The 20,489-nt window shown below is 49.6% G+C and overlaps 1 protein-coding gene across 1 annotated transcript; it reads right to left on the reverse strand.

Annotated features, from left to right (window-relative positions):
- Positions 1–4,979: 4,979 nt before the first annotated feature.
- Positions 4,980–20,459, reverse strand: LOC109265981 (guanylate cyclase soluble subunit beta-2-like). Its single transcript, XM_019447626.2, has 5 exons — positions 20,308–20,459; positions 17,220–17,371; positions 14,558–14,653; positions 5,373–5,511; positions 4,980–5,063 (listed from the first exon to the last, which is right to left on the reverse strand). The coding sequence occupies exons 1-5, from the start codon at positions 20,406–20,408 to the stop codon at positions 5,033–5,035; spliced, it is 519 nt and encodes a 172-aa protein (XP_019303171.2). The 5' UTR covers positions 20,409–20,459; the 3' UTR covers positions 4,980–5,032.
- Between the last annotated feature and the right edge of the window lie 30 nt (positions 20,460–20,489).

Raw genomic sequence — 20,489 nt, forward strand, 5'->3', positions numbered from 1 at the left:
GACAGGGTAGAACAAGTCACGATCAGAGGGCGACGTGCGTGTGACTGGTGTTTACTGATCACTAGCAAATTAGTAAACCTTTTGCCTCCCGCCCGCCGCCTCTGGTTTTGTTGGATTAATGTTTTCTCCCTGTCACGGTGCTTCAGGCACTTTCAAAGTGGCGTTTGCTGATCTGAGAACGCGTCAGTGATTCCTATGTAAAGCTGTTTTATTTCTTTCATCATATGCTTAGTTTAAAAATACGGTTTCTGGAAGATAAAACGTCTTCCCTTTTTTCTCAGTGTTATTTGGCATCCGCTTTCATGTTAATTTCCTGTTAATCCAAGGCAACCGAGTAACGGGGGATCTTCAGGGACTGCTCAAGTCCAAAGCGATGGGCCAAAGCCTGCTCCGAGTTGTTTCTTCCCCGACAGGAGAGAGCAATGAGCAGGATTTGGGGACACTTTACTTCTTGGTAATATAAATGAATTTGAACTCAGTTTTAGACACATCGAGCAATGAATCTTACGGCATGCTTCAGGCTCAACTAACCATTCGTTTAAACTGCTGGATATTCTATGGGGAAAAAATTCAGTTTTAACTTTCATGTAGGTCTCTCCTATTTAGTTAACTCCAACTATATGTGTCTGACCTCGGGGGCTTTGTCGAGGGAGCAGGCGCGAGCATGCACCTTTCCCCCTACGTCTGTGGAAGCATCAGAGAGGCTGCGAGGGGCCTGAGCCAAAACCAGAGTTGGGGTGGGAGTCGGGGGCCAGAGCCGAAGCCCCGTTCTCGCACTCAGCTCTATGCCTCTTTCCCCAGCTGTAACGTCGGGTGGTAACGGTACTCACCTCACACTCACAGGACCGGGGCACCCGGCTGGGGCTTGGTGCCTAACACGGACGCAACCCCTGGTGGCCGCGAGACTATTGCCACCACGGTTCCCAGCCAGCATGAGCACTCCATGTCTAACGCTGCATGTCGACAGGAAGCTACTGGTCACGTAGACCTCAGGCTACAACCAGCCCCTCTTGTCTTTAGGCCGACTGGAGCCCCCCGCGAGAGGGAGGCAAAACAAGGGGAAACACTCTGAAGCCGTGCATTGGGAAACTGAGAAACATGCAGAGAAGGGCGTCTGCCCGTGTTTGAATGCACATTGTGGTCGGTTTTCTAATGCTGCCTTCACAGGGATGAGTTAAGCAGTTCGTTGACATATCATTATCACCTTTTGAAGTTAAACAGCCACAGGAGCTATGAACTCGCATCACACGGCTCATTATTCCTCGATTTTTCTGCCCCCCTGCAACATATTCTATTTATTTCACCATCTCCTGGGAGCGCTGGTCGCCTTTGTCCCCGTGACACAGCCAGTGGTGTAAAACTTCTGCATCTGTCAGATGTCTCCATGTGGAGCATAATTGCCTGATTTCCATTTGAAAGTACGGCCCTGACGTTACAAGTACATAGACCCACCAGTGATAACAATGATGCCCTGACACCTACAAGGGGGCGGGGAGTGCATAATGCTGTAACAAACGTGCGCACCAAACGCGGGCTCGCCTTCGGAGGGACCAGGTCTCAGTTTACAGCTGCAGACGAAGTGTTCGCGGGAACAAAAAAATGAAAAAATAATAATAACAAAATAAAAAAAAAGACTAAAGAAAAAGAAACCAACGGATTAGCATCAGCGTGGGTCTGGTGCAGCCAGATGGCTCTCTGTGGAAATCGAGCTTTCCCGCTTTCTTCCAGTAACCCCGACTAGCAGACAGCAAGCCTGCTAAGAGGGGAGAGAAATGATCTCATTCCTCAGCCAGGCGCGTGATTCGCCTTCTTTCTCGGGCTGAGGGAAAGCTGGAAAAGAAGACAGGGTGAGAAAGAAAAGGTGGGGGAGTTCGGGCTGTTGTAAAGAATGAGCGCTGGTACCTAGAGGAGGGGTGAGACCCCAGCCCCTGCCAGGCCCCGGCGTTCGAAAACCAGGCTCAGATGGCCCTGGAGAAAGCCAGGTGGACGGGCAAAAGGGTGGCAGGAGGGGCATCCTGGCATATTGTCGTCCCCTCCACCCGTGCCCATGAACCCCACCTCCAGAGGCTGGTGTGTAAGGGTTGGGAGGTCGGGCTGGCTGTAGAAGCCACAGGATTAAGCTCTGGGCTCCCGTGGGGAAGGACGGTAGATGGTGTTTTCAAGTTCTTACTAATGAAAACGTCCACCTCTGTCCATGGGCTGGAGGCCAGCGAGTCCGTAATAGCCCTTGGCTAGCTAGACCGGGTCAGAAGCCATCTGCTTGGATCTAAGTCGGCCGTGCCCAGGACTGTGGCCTGCGGTGCAGGGAGCCGAGGGGCTGGTGCCAGACAGGGTGACAGGATGAAATGAACCTAACAGGTGGTAGGTGTGGGAGAGTCCCTCTCCCCACCAAGGTCCTAAGGCCTGGAGGGGGCTCCGTGTGGACTCGTTGCGCCTTCCCTGCTGAGCAAAGCATTCGCGGCTCATAAACAAAAGTCTGTTTCTGGAGTGACAGCCAGATGTTCAGCGGATGGGCATCAGGCGGACCACCAGATGTTGTCGGGAGAGCATAGCACTTGCAGAGGTGTGCAGAGGTACAGGCGTCCCCCAAGCCGACCTGCCCTCTTAGTGGACAGGCACACGCCCCAGTTTGGCAAGGGGGCCCCTGAGGGCTCCAGCGGCGAGGAGGGCATCCAAGAAAGAACGCTCCCTTGAGAGTGCCAGGGGCTCACAGAGCATGTCGGCAGCCCGGCCGGGTTTCTCTGGGCGCCGAAGTTCGTCTCCACCAGTGTTTACTCCCGAGTAAACAGCAGGCTCCTGAGGGATACCAAATGCACGATGTAGTCATTCATTTACAGCTGGAAATAATTATTTCAATCATAATAAACACTGAACAAAATCCTCTCCATTTTCACGCAAGGCGAGGGCACCTGCTTCCCAGTCTCTGGCGGTCTTAGGTATAACTGAGCGTTCAAGGGGCACATTCTGCTGGGGCCAAGGAAGCAAAGCGAGCTGCGGGCGGGGAGCCCTGGCTGCAGGCTCCCGCTCTGCGCCCTCCAAAACCAAAACAAAAAGCCACCACTCTCCCAAACAGCTGTTTGCTCTCCTGTCTCCAGCCATGCTGCCACCTAACCGTGTTCATAGTCTTGCGCTGGGTTCTTGTGGCTCAAAGCTGAGCTAAAGGACTTCGAAGGAAAGTGTGCGCGGAAAGTAACAAGAATTGTGAGCCGGATCACTTTTGCTCGTTTCAGAGGCGCGTTTCAAGAACGTAAAAATTCCTCGCCTCTGAAGAGGGCTTGCAAAGCGTGGCTACCTCTTCTGAATGCTTTGCGTGTAGTTCGTGACATTCCTATGAGGCAGGTCCTCTAATTATCCCCGTTTTACACAAGGGACACTGAGGCACGGAGATGTTAAGCAACTTTCCCAAACTCACACAGCCGGGAACGTTGACTCCTGAAGCAGGATTCAGACCTGCCCCACCCCCCCTCCCCTGGCTCCAGGGTCCATACCTCCAGGCTGTCCTGCCTTTATTTGACCTAAGAACCTTGAGCAGGGTGTGTCTGGCCTGGGCTATTTGCCAGCACCGTCAGTGTGATCTCCGGCTGCTGAATCTGTGTGAGCCGGTTCCTCGTCGGTTGAGTGGGGAGAGCAAGACCTGACTTATTATAGGATTGTTGCCAGGAACGGAAGTAACGTGTAACGTACATGTGCGGCCAGTGCCTAGCGTGTGTTTGGTGGTCAACAAACGTCAGTAGCTACTATTATTGGGAGCATCACGGGCATATTTGTGCTCTTGTATTTCCCCAAATACTCACCAGAAAACAAAACAAAAACCCTGTGAGGTAGGTGGGGCAGCTGTCACTAACCCTATTTTATAGCTGGAGAGATTGAGGTACCAAGAGGTCAAGCGGTAGAGTCAGGACAAGAACGCACATCTTTTTTTTTTTTTTTTTTTTTTTTTAACGTTTATTTATTTTTGAGACAGAGAGAGACAGAGCATGAATGGGGGAGGGGCAGAGAGAGAGGGAGACACAGAACCGGAAGCAGGCTCCAGGCTCTGGGCCATCAGCCCAGAGCCCGATGTGAAGCTCGAACTCACAGACTGTGAGATCGTGACCTGAGCCGAAGTCGGACGCCCAACCGACTGAGCCACCCAGGCTCCCCAAGAACGCACATCTTTTGACTGAGCACTTTGTGCTCATTCGAATCCTGGCTTGCTGTAGCCCTGCACCTGCCCATTTCTAGACACAAGACACGGTTGCCTCCCGGAAGGATAGAGCAAGGAATTCAGCTCTTGTTGCCTTCCCCTTCCCTTCTGCCCCTGGGATTGGCTGGGGGACGGAGTCGGGTCCTGCCCGTGCCCTCCTGGGAATCGTCGGAGACAGTTAATGCCTCTTGGGACAAGTCAGGTCCTAGCAAGGATGACTCACAGAACCATGCATGCCCTCAGATTTTCTTTATTATCTAGGTAAAACATACGTGCTAAGTTTCTGGCCATCCCCAAACGCAGATGCATAGTCCGAAGACCACATCTCTGCCTCCCCACCTGCCCGGGCTCACGCCTCTGAGAACATCTCCGGCGCTCTCTGCGGCAGAAGGTGTTTCCATGCCCACAGTGACGAGTAGTAGAGGGGCCTTCTGTGTCGTGAAGGTGGCTGGCCAAGGGGCCTGGGTGTCTGGCTTCATTCTGCTCTGCTTCCCTATCTTTCCTAAGTCTGCCCTTCCTGTGATTTTCACATTTTCCCCTCCATCCTACTTTCAGAAAGTCTCTGGGGAATGCAGCTTTCGTTCTATTGCTTCACATAATTCCCAGGGCTGGGAATGAAAATTATTTCCTTTCACAACCCCTGGCCGAGTGCCTTTCACGTCCCGGCTGTGTTATGGGGTGATTTATAAACTGCGGGGTCTGGGTCTCTTTCCTCCGCCTCTTCCTCCCCCTTCCCTCCCACCATCATTTAAAGCAAGACATTGCACACAACGCGCTCAGAGGTCAGGGTGTCCTCTGAAGCTGGCCACTGGGGCTTTTGCTCAGAGGCGAAGATTCAGTGGAACCCTAGCAATGAGAACATGGAAGCCATTCACCCCTGTTAGAAGAAAACAGAAAGGGGCCCCTCAGCCGAACTTCTCATCTGTGGGAGCAAACAAGACGCAGCCTCAAAGTTGCCGGGGGAGGGGGGGGGGTTGGCTTCAAACTGAGAATGTAAAAGACACTTTCCAAACCTGTCAGGATTGGGTTTCGTTTCTAGACTTCTATTCTCAAAGGGACAATGAGGAAGAGACGCAGCTTAAGACGTTCTGAACTGAGAAATGAAAAGAAGTTACTTTCCTTTGTCTCCATAAAACTAAGTTGGGGAAAAATTAAGCCCAGGCGTTCGTTTCCCCTCTGTTACAACAGAGCACAGAAACCAGACGGCAGAACGTCATTAGGAAAGTGAGGTGTCTCTGTCTGATCTGAAGACCGCTGTCTGTCAGCTGCCTCCACGGAGTCCTGTCCTGCCTCTGAACTCCCTTCAGGTGTCATTTCATCAGAAGCTGAAACAAGACAATGAGGTGAGCAAATCAGTCAAGCTTCAGACTGGCCTCAGTGGTCAGGGGGCTTCTGTCTGAGCCAGGCTCTGGGCTCCCTTTCCCACCTCCCCAGCCGGAGAACACCTTTGTAGCCGAGGCTGAGGAAGCCCAGGCAGACCGCGGCCTTGTTGCTGTTGTATTTCTTTCGTCCCACATTGTGTCATCTTGTTGGTCACATACCGAATCTTTACTTGTGCGTAGCTCACATAATCGCACCTCCAGACTTGCTGGCCTTGGGACTGTCTATGAGGTCTGAGCATCAGCAGGACACAGGCCGAGGGTCACACCCGGTATGGCCACAGTTCATTGTTAACCTCCCTGGGCCTCGTTTGTCCTCATCCGAAGAGCGGGGAAATAATGGTTACACCTATCTCCCAAGATTGTGGTATTAACTAACTCAGATGATTGATATAAGGTGATTAACACAATGATAACGCAGAGTGTGAACTCAAAATGCCAGTTCTTACTCTAAGTATGGAAAAGAGCCCAGGGAGAGAAGGCACTGGAAAAGAACTACCTCGGGGAATGAGGCACGCAAGGAGGGAGGGTGGGGAGCAGGACTCAGAGAAGGAATGGAAGCAAGAAGGCAGATGGAAAGCCTTGTCTCGATCTCTTCCTGCTTTCCCTGTGGTTTCATTTGGAAAAGTTAGCATCTAAGATTTTAAAGTCATATATCATTCCTGCTTCTCTCTTTCTTTCCCTTTCTTCTTCTCCCTTTTTTTTTTTTTTTTTTTTTACACTAACCATTGCTCCAGAGACAGCCGAGTTCAGAGAGGTTCACATATTAGATTTGCGGCTCTAGTGTTCTAGAAATTAGGAAATGCAGGATGGGTTTCTATCTTCAGCCTTCTGCTCCCAAATTAATGAATGACTTCTTTTCCCATTAGGGACTGTTAGCATTTCAGACCTCTTCCTGAACCCGGTTCAGTGATTAACCTTGCTTTAAGATCTTAAAAGCGATGGGTAGTTTTCAGCACAAACAATTTGCTAATGTACTGGTCATTAAAGAACATTAGTTCATTAAAGAACATTAGTCCAAAAAAAATTTGGACTTACTGGGTCTGTCCCCAGTTTCTCCCCTGTCTCTAGCCCCGGATGAGGTGAGAACTTGGGAAAGGACCCTGGAGCAAACAAGGTGGGAGTTCCATGATTCTAGAACCATGTCACTGGGGCAACTCCTGGTGATGGCTCATATTGGAGTATTCGGCTTATGCCTAAGGTGGGGCTAATCTGACAAGGAATCAAGGTTTGTAACACCCTCAGATGTGACATTTTTATAGGGTATGGCCAAACAGGAGTTACTTAAGTGGAGATGTCATTAGCTATACGTTCATTGAGCTCCATAGTACGCCCTCCCCCTCCCACCCTGCCTTGCAAAATACTGAATCACCCTCAGCAATATTTTATGCTCTTTGGAAACTGTTAATTATTCAGATATGGGATTTTTTTTTGTTTTGTTTTTGTGTTTTGCTAATTCTCTACAAGTTTTTATTATCCCTTTCACTTTGAATCACAGAATTTATGGCAGTAGAGCTTTTCTTTGAAATATAAGCACTATTATATTTTTTTTAAAAAAAAATAATGTTTATTTTTGAGAGAGAGGGAGAGACGGAGTGTGAGCAGGGGAAGGGCAGAGAGAGAGGGAGACACAGAATCCGAAGCAGGCTCCAGGCTCTGAGCTGTTAACACAGAGCCTGACGCTGGGTCAAAAATACCCCAGCACTATTATAATTTTTAAAAGAAAGCAAATTTCTCAAAAACGGAATATGCAAGATTAATTATAAGCATAATGTGTTTGAAAAGTTTGAGGGGCGCCTGGGTGGCTCAGTCGGTTAAGCGTCTGACTTCAGCTCAGGTCATGATCTCACGGTTCGTGAGTTCGAGCCCCGCGTCGGGCTCTGTGCTGACTGCTCAGAGCCTGGAGCCTGTTTCAGATTCTGTGTCTCCCTCTCTCTCTGCCCCTCCCCCACTCGCGCTGTCTCTTTCTCTCAAAAATAAATAAACATTTAGGGGCGCCTGGGTGGCTCAGTTGGTTGAGCGGCCGACTTCGGCTCAGGTCACGATCTCACGGTCCGTGAGTTCGAGCCCCGCGTCGGGCTCTGTGCTGACTGCTCAGAGCCTGGAGCCTGTTTCAGATTCTGTGTCTCCCTCTCTCTCTGCTCCTCCCCCATTCGTGCTCTTTCTCTCTCTCTCTCTCTCTCTCTCTGTCAAAAATAAATATCCATTTAAAAACTTTAAAAAATGATAAAGAAAAGTTTGAGATCAGTTTTGCTGTGGTATTATGGCAAACAGAGAGGAAAGTAGTTGATTACTATTGAGAGGACATGACGGCAGCCAGGTCTGTCTCTAACCATCAGCACTAAAAGGGGCAAGTGAACTCCCCAGCTAATGTCTCCCCGTGCCTCAGTTTCTCCAGCTGTAAAAGGATCACTACACAACACATCTGCCTCCCACTCAACTCATAGGAAATGTTATGAGACCTGTAAGAGAAAATCTCCACAAGATAACATTGTGAGTGCAGAAATTTGTTTCGTGCCTTCGGAATTGGTACCAAACGTGGGGGTCACCCTGACGAAGACACAAACCGAACAATACGGGGCTGGAGTTGCTAAAATAGGAGAATCCAGCAAAGGAAACCTTTTTGTTTACCTATCCACAGGGAGGCTCTATTTATGATGTGCCCCTGCATCCTGGCAGCACCATCGTTTCTTGGTAGCCAAGGTGAATAATCTATTTTCTGGCTTACCTCTCACAAAGAATTTTGGAAGTAAACTCAACACCAGGAAATAATATTTCACAGACCCTTTAGTCTCCCCATTCTTTGACCCTTTCTCATGTTTTTTCTTCCTTCTAATTTCTCTTCTTAGAAAGTTTTCAGCCTACCTTTCCTCACAGTTTCATTTCTCTTGCTCCCACGGCACATTTTTCTCTCTTCTAACTGGGTCGGTTTTTGTTTGTTTTGTTTTTGTTTTTGTTTTTTTTTACTTTCTCTCTTGTGTGCAACTGTGGTCCTCTTTCTCCTCCATTCCTACCCATGTTTCCCTTGCGCTCTTATTAAACTCACTCATCTTCCTCTTTCCCTTTTCTGCCCCTGGAGAAAAAGTCCCTGATGGACAAGGGGAGAAAAATGACCAAGTAGCATTGTGTTGGGAGAACTGAGACAGCATATTGAAAGCTACCGGGCCAAACACAGCTTCATTTGAGTCAATGCCACCTGACAATTCAAACAAGCCTTGATTGGCATGGAATTGTAAGACTTTCCTGGAATTTCTACACATATGTATTTGACATTTTACCCCAATCCCATTCCACACTCCAGATGGTGAAAGACTTTCCTTGTTTATTTGGGATGAATTCTCATTCATCATCTTTCGCTCTTACAATACTATTGCTCACAATCCCTGAGGACTGCCTACTGGTACTGTCATTTTGCTACAAGTTAAGTTCATTATTGCGCATCATTGGGAAAGGTAGTGCTGTGGTTGTGTCCTAATTGAGTATTACAATGTGCGTCTCCCATGGATGACTGATATCTAGGTACCTGAAATATTCTAGACATCAAAACTAAGTTGAACTAGGTTAGACTTTCTTGGAAACTTCAAAGGCAACTTGAGGACTCACAGAATATCAGCTACCTCACAGATGTATTCCGAATGTGCAGAAGTACACAATAATTGGAGTTTCCACTTGATGTGATGTAAATTGGCTTTTGGTGTACCACAGCACAAGTCGCATGGGAAACAACTATACCATAACATGTCAAGCTCGTTATGTCTTTTCCAAATATCCCTCTTCTGTTTTGAACTGTGTTTAAATATTCAAAGGAAAGAAATCCATCACCTCCCAAGTTACAGAGCAATGTATGTGTGACAGTCCCCATTCTGTGCGGAGAAGCATCCATGCACACACACGCACGAGTACCCTAACACGCACAAGTGTGGAAGACGGGCACCAAACATTAGTAGTAGCCTCTCTGGGTGGTGGAATTACAGGTGCTTTTGCTTTCTTCTTTTGGTTTATCTGCACTTTCTGGTTTTAACGTAATGGTAATAATTAAATATTACTTCTATAATATAAATGAATAAGCAAATAATCTTCAGTTGAACAAACCAACACAACTCAGGAAAGAATTAAAAGCAACACCAAAACCCACTTCGATATCTATTAAACATGAATTAAGTAAAAAAGAATGGTTGTAGAAAGAACCTTCCCTGGCTTGGGGAACAACCATCGCTGTGTATCATTGTCAAATGTGAACGTAGGGGATGCTGCAGTTCAGTAGTGGCAGCAAAGGTGAGTTCTGGGAAATATTGTTGCCTTGGGATATATACGTGGAATTTGGGTCCGTGGCTGATCATTACAGACAGGACTCCATGAGTCATAAAGGATATGACATGGGGTTATAAGAAGGAATTCTTACATTTGCGATTGAAATAATTCCTTGTCTGCATTCTGCATCTGTATTTAACCTCCTAGATAGAATAAGATGTGGGAAACCATATCTTGGTTTCAGTACTGAGTTTCCATGACTGGGGTGGGGGCTTTGGCCTGAGCCTGAAGTCTGACTCTCAGTTGAATCTTCTCAGTTGTCCCCATGACTTCACCCCGTTGGAGTGCTCCCCACATGGAGCCTGCAGTTAGGCATCCCCTCCCACCTGTACGTCTCACCCTGCACCCATCCTGGCTTTTACCCTGAATGGTCTCCATGTGTGCAGAACAATTTATCTCCTCCTACTTGGTTCCATCTGAGTTCATTTTCCAACGAATCCACCTGATCTGGGGGACGGTCAGCGATCACACCATGCCGTTCATAAGTGTGAACAGAAAAAGGAGCCATGAATTCTAGAAGTGATATTCTTTGGGGGGAAGCTCCACCAGTGATAGAATTTTATTCTAGTGATAAAAATGGTGCAGTGGGGTCACCAGGTTTCATGGGGGTGGTTTCCATTCTAGAATTCCTCTCCCCCTTGTCTCCTATTTCTGTCCACGGGCAAAAGAGGTCATGACCTGAAGGAATGAGATCTCCAGCTTCCAGAAGCCCCTGCATTCTCCAGAGATCAGAGCAGAGGCCGCATCCTTGATCTGCCTGTCCCTGCCATCACATATTTGTCACGTGAGTGAATTCCCAACAATAGGGTCCCTAATTGACTAAGCAGCTGGCATATGTGACATGTCTTCAGCACTTTACAGTTTCCAGATCATACATAGCCTCTCACCTGTCCCTCAAAACGACCAGATAAAGCAGGCACTCTGCTTTCAGGCTGAGAAAGATGAAACAAAGCAGACTTGCCCAAACTGATGCAGCTGGTCACTGGGCACCAGGATGTGGACACGGGCCCATGAGTTCTGATTTCAAGCTAGTGCTCATTCTACCATGATGGTGGTTCCCTAGCCTGGCAGCTTGTCAGAATGCCCTGTGAAGATGGTTAACGAACCAGAGTTGAAAGGCCCCCTCTGAGCCCACGGAGGTAGGCTCTTGGGGTGAGGCCCAGCCATCCGAGTCTGATGCCTTCCCATGCCGATCAGCGCCTGATGCCTCATCCCAGCCGATGATGTCAAGGCTGACAAATGACTCTCGAGGCCAGTCCTAACACTGACAGTGTTCTTCCATTAGGAAACTCCCCGCTTATAAAAAGTTCATTTATACTTCCCAGGATCTTCCTTCTACAGAACATTGTTGGGTTGACAGCGCAACTTCTAGAAAGCCTGAGGTTAAACACAGCTATGCCTCAGGGATAAAAGACACAACACGGGGAATATAGTCAATGGTATTGTAACAGCACTGCATGGTGACAGACGGTGGTGACACCGTGGTGAGCACGGCGTAATGTACACATTCTCGTTGAATCACTGTGTCACACACCTGAAACTAATGTGACATCGTGTGTCAACAATACTTCAATATTAATAAATAAATACATATGATGACCAGTCCTCTAGCAAAAAACAAAGCAAAACAAAAACAAACAACAACAACAACAACAACAAAAAACACCCAGCTATGCCATTCATCAGCCCCAAAGAGAGGAGGTCAGGAAGATCTGACAGCCATGCTTAGAAAGGCCTCAGATGGGCCGCTGAAAGGTCTGAGGGCCAGGAATACAGGCCCAGGCTCCTTCGCCTGGCTCCCAACCAGCGGGGACCCAGCTCACTGGACACGTCTGGGAAAGGCACTTGACTTGTATCGTCAAGACTCTGCAAAGTGAGGGGCGAGGACCTGCCAATTAAGTGACCACAGACTCCTGCCTCCAAGAATCACCCACGAGGAGGATGGCCCAGGGTGGGGAAGTTCCTCCTGTCAGGAAGACTGAGTCAGACTTGGGGGGAATCGGCGGAGCCCCCAGCAGGTAGACGGCTCAACTCAGAGAGGGACCCCTGTCACCACCACCCTCCAGCGGAGCAGGTAGGAGTTGTGTAAGAAGTCCTTCAAACTGACTTAACCTGCCATGAACCCAGCAAGTGGTCTGGTTTATAAGACCTTGGGCTGATTTATAAGAAGGGGTCACCTCCAGAGAGGAGCCTGGGCTGCATGCCTAAGTGCTGTATACAGGTCAGCCTGGAACCCATTATTATAATTGCTGGGAGAATCAGTTAGGAGACAAGTCGAAGCAAGTCGAAATTTGAAAAACACAGCAACAGCAGTCTGACGAGATGCCAGAAGAGCCTGCCAGCAGGGACAGCTGGAAGGCCAATTTTTTAGTCAGTACTGAAAGGTGGTTGCTTAAATATCTGAGTCAACACACACTGATTTCTCTCCGGCTCAATACTCCCGTTTAATTGCACTGGGGAGTCTCTCCACCGACACATCTAACACCCAAAACCATAGTGGAGTAGAAGAAAAGAGTGTTATTCAAGTGCAAATCAGGTCCTGGGTGCAGCCTGCAGGCCTGGGTCCTGCTGGAGTGTTTCCTATTGCCAGGGCAGGCAGACACTTGGGCTGGGCCTCACAGAGATTCAGGGAGGCCCCCCCTTTGAAAGAGGGCCAAGGGAAGGGGTGAGCATCACATATCAGCCGGCCCTCAGAGAGGGGTCTGTGTGGTTTGCTCCCCGCCTCTGCAGCTCTGTGCCCAGAGGGGGAGAGGGAGGCAGGGAAGCGCCTGCTTCCCACATCTGGGAGCCAAGTCAGATGGGAATGGATGCCCCTGGAAAGTGATCGGAAGTGTGGCAACCAGGTGACGACCTGGTGAGGTTGATGGCGGACGTGATCGATGAGCTGAGTCTTCAGTGGCCTTCCAACTGCCTCGAGGTCGGGAGGCAGGCAGAACTCTGAGGTAACAAGAGCCAACAGCCTAATCTTCAGGGTCCTGACAGGTTTTGGCTGCTAATAGAAGCACTTTCCTGTAATGACGCCCACGTAGGGGCCAACCGGAATGGCCCCGAGGCTGGAGGTGAGAGTGGGGGCTCCTGCAGTGACCTTCTGGCACCCTCAGTGCTAAGCGTGACATTATCACATGTAGCCCCAAACCCACCAGAACTGAGACCTAAATCACAATGACAAGGCAGGCCCTGGGAGCAGGTGACGTGAATCCTTCAAGGGGAAATTCTCCGTCCGCTGCCTACCATCAGAGATGAGGAAGAAGCCTGTGTGTCGTGCTAAACTCAAACTCCGATTCCCTGGGGAAGTTGTGCAAAGCGATTTCTGATCTGGTAGGTCTGAGTCTGGACAGCCAGAGTGAGGCCCGGCGGCTCAGCTGCCCTCTGTCCTCATTTCCAAGCCTCTGGCTCATACCACACGTGTTATCATTCACCCACACTGTGTGAGCTGGTCCTCACTAATATGCCTGCTAATCACACTCAGAAACAACCAAAACGCTGTTCGGTCGGGGCCCAGAGGATCTGAGAGAAACATGGCGGGGCACCGTGAAGCCTGGAGGCCCCCGGGCCTACCACCTGCGGAAACCGAAATCGTTTGGGTCCATTGCTCACGTGAATACAGGCTGCTGAGACAAACAAGCATAAAGATCAAGTCCTATTTCTTCCAATTACTAGCTGTGGGACCTCATCGAAATTACATCACCTTTATGAACTTCAACTTTCTTACCTCTGTTACGGGAACAGTCACAGGACTCTTGTGTCAAATGAGATAAAGAGGGCAAAATGCCCAGGACGAACTTGTTGCCCAACAAATGCCAGTTCTCTACCCATCCAGTTTTCACCCCCAAACTGAAGTGACCTCAGTTTCTCTTTCTTTAGTTGTTGGTATTGGTGTATGTCCAGGAAAGCAGCAGTTGGAGGAGATACCGAATCAGGGGCCCAGCTGAGAAACTTCTGTCTCATGTTAAGCAAGAAGCCCAGCCCCTGCCAAGTCCTGTTCATCTCTCCTGTGGAGGGATCCCCATGTAGCGCAAGTTTGAACAATGAATTTGTTCCCCTTCCTAGAGCACGAAGCGTTCTTAGACTTCCTATTCCGAGCTGTTTATGGAGCAGTCACTTAGGAACTCAAGTGGTAGAGACCTTCGCCCATGGAACATTTCCATGGAGCTCCCATCGCTCCCTGCCTTGCCCCTTACTTACACTCAGACTTTCTGTGTGTGGATAGGAAAGCTCAAGACCACACTGGCCAGGGCATCTGCTTACCTCTCATTCCCTACTGCCCCCTTCCTCTTCTACTCCTCTTTAGACGTCTACACTGGCCTTCTTCTTCTTCTTCTTCTTTGAATTGACCTGCTCACGTTTGCTTAGACCATGGCTCTGTCTGAAAGTCCCCATGACAGCCGCATGGCTGGCTCTTACCCTGCACATTTCAGCTTAAATGCTGCTGCCCCAAAGAAGCCTCCATTGCCCTCTTCTCCATTGCCCAGTTTTTCATTTTCTTCCTAACATCGGTCGCTACCTAAAGTGATCTTATTTATTTGCTCTATGTTGTGTGTCTTCCACAACTAAAACGCAGGCTGTATGAAGGCAGGGACTCCACCTGAGCTGCCCCACCCCCCCACGAGCCACACCTCTGAACCCACTGATTCTCCTGCCGCGCGGTGCTGGGGGTGTCTGTAGTGGTCAGTGAACTCACCATCTGCTGTGTCACTCTTCAGGGACAGCTGCCTACTGTCCTTGTACTGCATGATGGCAACAGCTGCTCTGTCTTGACGTCCTTGAGTACTTGCTTCTGCAAACAAGCGGGTGGGGAAGGGAAAGTGAGGGTGGCAAGCCAACCTCATGAGCTGCAGAAGTGGGGGCCTTTCTTTGGTGCCTCTGAACATCAGCAGCCCCGTGGGTATTTCCTCAGGTGCCCGTCGTGTGAAGGACTTGCTGGACAGTGGTTCCACCTGTTAAATGTCACTGCTGGGGAGATTATGTGACATTTAATATGTTTAACGCATTCACCAGCTAGAAGATGAATCAGTAAACGCACTTGCTTTGGAGAACAAAAGGGAGAAAGGAGAATGGTTTGAGCAAGAACGCTCCGGGGTGCCATCCTTTCTTGCTCCTGTTACCTCCCAGGTGTCCCCTCCTGCCAGGTGGGGGAGGAGCTCGGACCCACAAGGGCACCGGAAGGTCACTGCTGAGGCCCCCTCACCCTGCCCCACTGCAGTTACCCATAGTTCTTAGCGTGGGCCTCAGTGCCACTCTGCTCACTTTCATCTCCTTGGACTTCTTTCCGCGCTTCCCCCAAATCACCCAAAACACCAGTGTGTGTGTCCTATGGAAGATAATCTGAGGAAAGAGGCCAATTCGGGAAGAACATTAGCGTGCATATTAGTGTTTCCGTATCCCCCTCCTCCATCACTGGCTTTGAGAGGCTGGGTCTTGCTGTGTGGGGCAAAGTCCCTTGGCCCCTGCAGGCTAATAGGATCATGTTTGGGGGCCATCTCCAGCACTGCGCTGCAGTGGGGATGGGAGGGGCAGGCACTCCCTTCCCCAGGGCTCGAACCTCCGCTCCTGGCAGGAGATCCTAGGCTGATGGGGAGGAGGAAATGGAGAGAAGCATGGAAAGAAAAAAGGCTGAGATCTTTCTGCCATTTCTCCGCATGGAGATACCTGGCCAAGGAGGTCAGGAGTGGGGCTGACGTCAGCCCAGAGGAACAGGTGACTTTCCTTTGCCATCAACCATACCTGGGGAGATATCAACCCCCCCCCCCAAAGTGTGCTTTTCCCCAAATTGCACAGAGATGCTGTTTAGGGTCCAGAAGGGGCTAGCCCTCCCTCTCTTTCACACCCTTTCTCTTTCTCAGGCTCCACAGTGAAATCTTTAACTGAGGCACCTTACTCATATTCTATTGTTGGTTAGTATTGTTTTTCCAGCTCAGAACTGAAAGCGGTTTAGAGTCTACTGACCCACGCCATGTTCTAGAATCCTGCTTCTCAAACTTTCCCATCTGAGAACCCCTGCAGGGGCAACAAGGGAGAAGGCGGTATCGAGTTTCAGCTGGGTGCATCTGGGCTGGATTGTGTTTCGTCCTGGTGTAAAGCCTCCAGCTCTGTCTCTCCTCTCGCACAATCAGGTGGCACAACGCCTCTCCCCATTTACTTTGTCTAGTTCTGACAACAAAGCAAAAAAAAAAAAGGGGGAAAAACCTTCCTTCTCCCTTTCTGGCAATCCTCCCTGTGGGGAGGGCATGCTGGTGGGAGGGAGAAGGTGATGTCATGGGCGAGGCACCTTGAGCCTAGAAATTCAGGCCAAAAACTCTGTTAAGGGTGCCCTCTGGTCTATACCAGCCAAAGTTATTCCTAGTTTTTAACTTAGATCTCTCTATCTCAGTGTCTGCATCAGTCAAATGTGGCCCCAACCTGTCCCCGCTCACAGGGAGACCAATGCGAGGTGAACATGCTATGAAAACAATATTTCAAGCTCTTCAAATACCCATCTCTTTGTCGGGATAGCCCCACTTTAAAAAATAGTAACGTTAACCCGTGTGTCCCAAAGAGACCTGCCGCACGTGTTAGCAACCAGAAACCCCTGGGTTTCGAGATTTTCCTTGGCAAGCCCCCGGAGCAGCTAGAGATTAGCTCCTGTCAGAAGGAATCCACTTCCTCCTCCACTTTGCTTCAGAGGTTCAGGGAGGTTTTCCTCCTGCTCCTGGGTTTCCCCGTCGGGTCAGCACCTCCCAGCGTTAACCAGGGCAGATGTTAAGGGGCCCTGACCGCGTGGGGCGGAGGGGCCTGCCTGGCAGCCGATAGAAACCTCCTCATTGGATTCCATCTGCTGCGGCACCGTGAGCCAAATGGTGATCCCTGGGCTGGCTTAGCACTGGGTTGTTTTAACCTAAACTCACTCTCCCGTCATTCCTGGAGCCGTGTGAGTCACAGATTTTGTCCTTCTTCCCAGTTTTAGAAGCCAGCAGAAGATGAGAAAGGTGGATGGTTTCAGGGTGTGAGGAAAGCCAGTCCTGGAGTCTCCTCTGAGGCTGAGAAACAGCTTCTAAAGGCGTCCCCCAGCTGCAGGGTAGACAGATGTGAAAGCCCCCTTGTGGGACAGGCAAGAACCTTGAAAATGAATGCATGAGGGACCCTTTAGGCTGGGCCCATCAGCCCAGCTCCAGGGGCATCAGACTACCCCGGATGCAAGTGTTCATCCTGGTTGCTCTGATCCTTGGGAGCCTCGACCCAAAGAAAGTCGTGCAAAGGGATGACCCACGCCGACCCCGCATGCCCAAGGGCCCCACTAAACACATCTGAAGTTGTTAGTGGAAAAAATATCCGACACTGAGATGCGGCTTCTCTTTTCTGCTCACCCTTGCGATCAAGCCGGCTGTGAGGTCTGCCCATGATCTCGTCCTCCGAGGCATGCAGGTTCCGGATCAGAAAGTAGGTGGTCATTTTCCCTTTCCCTTTCACTTCGATTTCGCCCCTCTCAACTATTTCAAACCCCTCATTCTCCAGAGCTCTGCACAGAGAGAACAAATCGCACCAGGTATCAACGATCACGGATGTATAACTTAAGCTTTGGCGACAATGGAGAGGGTGACGCGGAAGTGTGCTCCAGCCCCACGTGGTTGTGAAGCAGGAGGCTCCTTGGAGATCAGCGCTCTTCTTTCCATCTTCCCCAGGCACCCCGTTACCCCAGCTTGCTCATCCTAACCACCCAAGCTTGCTCCCTGACTTCTGGCTGCCAAGGAACAGAAGAGAAGGGTGTAGGGAGGGGGCCGTGAAAAGAGACAGAGCTATGGGATAGCTACGGAACGTTTTCTTGCTTATTTATTTACTGGCTGTCGCCAGCTAATGGAGAGAAACCACAGAACGGTGCAGACCAGAGATTTTCTAATTCGTGGTCGGCTGCCTCAGCCAGGTCTTAGCACTCACTGACCTTCCCTTGTCCTTTCCCAGTTTTGTGGAGATTTCAGACCTTCGCTGTTCTCCTCAAGTCCCCCCACTTGGCACCTGCTTTCCTCACCCTCAAGTCACTGACTGTGCTTCCTACCTGGTGATCTGATTCTTGTATAAAGTTTTAACCATTTATAGGTAAGACCCCCCCAGCCTCTCACCCCACCGGCTACACGCCCCCTTTTCCCCAGTCTTTGAGGATGAGGTGTCTCAGAGGATGCCGTGTCTTGTGCAGGGGCACCCGATCGATGTCCCTTCCCGCTTGCTCAAGGCCTGGCCCAACCAGCCACTTCTCACCTTCTCTCCGGCTCCCACCGTCTGCATCCTCCCTCAGCCTGCTAGCCTGCTAAGGTCCCTTCCTTCCCAAACAGAAGCGAAAACCTTCCCACGTTATCATGGCCTCCTTTAATCCTATACACTCTCTCCCATTTATCCTTCAACCCATATCCCAGTGTCTATCCCCACCATTCTACCACAACTACTTCTGATCGTGTCCCCAAAACCTCTGGTGCACGTGTTTCAGTCCCTGTCACTATTTTGACATTTTTGTTCAGTTCCTCCTCCCTAAAAATATCTCCAAGGGTGCCTCTCACCCTGAACTCTGCCGTTCCTTTCTTATTTCTTTTGCCTCTCACACGGGCCCCTCTTCATCCACCTGCCACTTAAATGTTGGTTCTTTGCGCTGCTCTTTTCCCACTGCACCTTTCCCAGGTGATCTCATCAATCCCCTGGCTGAATTACCGACCATATGCTGCTTTCGCCAAGTTGGGAGCCCCAGCCAACACCTCAACTCCATATTTCATTCATCCATGTAATGGCACCTGTACCTAGGATGCTCTGCGGTTCCTTTGAATTCAACACTTCCGAACCTGAACTCATCGTCTGCCCCTGTAGACTGGAAGCCCTCTTACCTGTCCTGTCTCCAGTGGTGAGATTCAGGTCACTGTCACCCAGGATGGAGGCCTGGGAGACATTCAAGGCTTCTCCCTCTTTCTCATTCTCCATTTCTAGCAGTTACTAGGTTTAGCTGATTTTACTTTCCCCCAAATTCCCACCACCAATGATCTGGTTCAAACTCAGCTCCTAACAGGTCCTCTCTGTCTTGTTTCCTGATCCTCAAATCTGTCCTTGCACAGTCTTTTTTTTTTTAAGTTTATTTATTTTGAGAGAGAGAGAGAGTAAGTGGGAGAGGGGCGGAGAGGGAGAGGGAGAGAGAGAGAGAATCCCGAACAGGCCCCACACCATCAGCGTAGAACCTGATGCGGGGCTCGAACTCACAAACCATGAGATCATGACCTAAGCCAAAGCCCGATGCTTAACCAACTAAGCCACCCAGGCACCCCTGTCCTTGCATGGTCTTGAGTATCAGCATCAAATAAAACCCTGGGCCCCCCATTGTCTCCAATCGCACACTCCCCGGGGGCTCTTCTCCACCTACAGGGCACACCCTTGCTCTTCGACAGGGCACACACAGCTCACACTACTTTCGGCTCCATATTGTCTACTCTAGCGAGCTAAATTGTAGTTCTTAGCTCCTCCTCTACATCTGTGCTGGTACTGCTGGGTTTTCTCCCCCAAAGCCTCAGCTTTGGCTAAATCCTACTCGGAACTCCTTGTTCAAGATTCAGCTCAGGAATCTCTTCCTCCACAAAGGATTTCTTTACTGGATGAGGCACCCCGCTTAGTCTCCCAAGACACACACGCTTGAATTACCTCAAGCACAAGAGTACAGTGGATAAAGCAGGGACTCAGAGCCTCGCCCCACATTTGATCTGGGCTCTTTTCCTTCCTAGCCAACTTGGGACCCGAAGCGAGTCATTAACTTTTTTGTGCCTGATTTTTTTTTTCTCCTCTGTAGATAAGAATAATAGTACATTTTCATAGAGCCGTTGTGAGAGTAAATGAACATATACATATATAAAATAACTCAGAACAGAATTTGGTTCACCTCCTGTAAGGTCTCAAGAAACCATAAGTATTATTTTATGCTTATCTTTACCATTGTACTTATCACACTTTCAAAATAATTATTAGTGAACACTTCTTTCTTTTTCTGCGAGACCAAGGGTCAGCACACTTTTTTTTGCAAAAGACCAGAGAGTAAATATTTTCAGCTTTGCAGGCCATACGGCCTCTGCCACAGCTCCTCGACTCTGCTGTTGTCCCATGAGAGCAGCCATAGACAATGTGTAAATCAACAAGCATGGCTGTGTTCCAATAAAACTTTATTTACAAAAAACAAGCAGCAGACTGGATTTGGCCTATGACTATGCTTTGCCAATCCCCGCGTTAGACCATATGCTCCTTGGGAGCAAAACTATCTTATGGAAGAGGCTCGACAGTATTTGTTGTCTGGTACAATGTCTTCTATAAGCCAGCGTGGCACGGGAGAAGAACCACGGGTTTCCTTCACTACCCCCGATCCCACGGCTGCCAGGCACCGTGAGCATTCTGGAGGTAGGAAAAGACAAAGGAAGGAATGAATAAATGAATGGCTACCTGTAGGCCGTGGGGCTGAGGTGCACTTTATTGGGAAGCCCGTGACTCTCCATCCTAGAAGCCGTGTTCACAGTGTCACCGAACAAACAGTACCGCGGCATCTTGTCTCCCACCACACCTGCTAAGACTGGTCCTGTGTGGATCCCCACTCTGATCTGTACAAAGAGAATCTCACTGAAAAG

Source organism: Panthera pardus, unplaced genomic scaffold (genome assembly GCF_024362965.1).
Source record: "Panthera pardus isolate Hobbes unplaced genomic scaffold, ASM2436296v1 HiC_scaffold_1, whole genome shotgun sequence".
Lineage (NCBI taxonomy): Eukaryota > Metazoa > Chordata > Mammalia > Carnivora > Felidae > Panthera > Panthera pardus.

Excerpts from the sequence above, each read along its gene's own strand:
- LOC109265981 (XM_019447626.2), bottom strand. The coding sequence starts at position 20,408 with ATGCCGCGGTACTGTTTGTTCGGTGACACTGTGAACACGGCTTCTAGG. Across the intron at positions 14,654-17,219 it reads CAGCCGGCTTGATCGCAAGG|AAGCAAGTACTCAAGGACGT; the intron begins GTGAGCAGAAAA and ends GCTTGTTTGCAG. Across the intron at positions 5,512-14,557 it reads GAAGAGTGACACAGCAGATG|CTTCTGATGAAATGACACCT; the intron begins GTGAGTTCACTG and ends GTCTTGTTTCAG.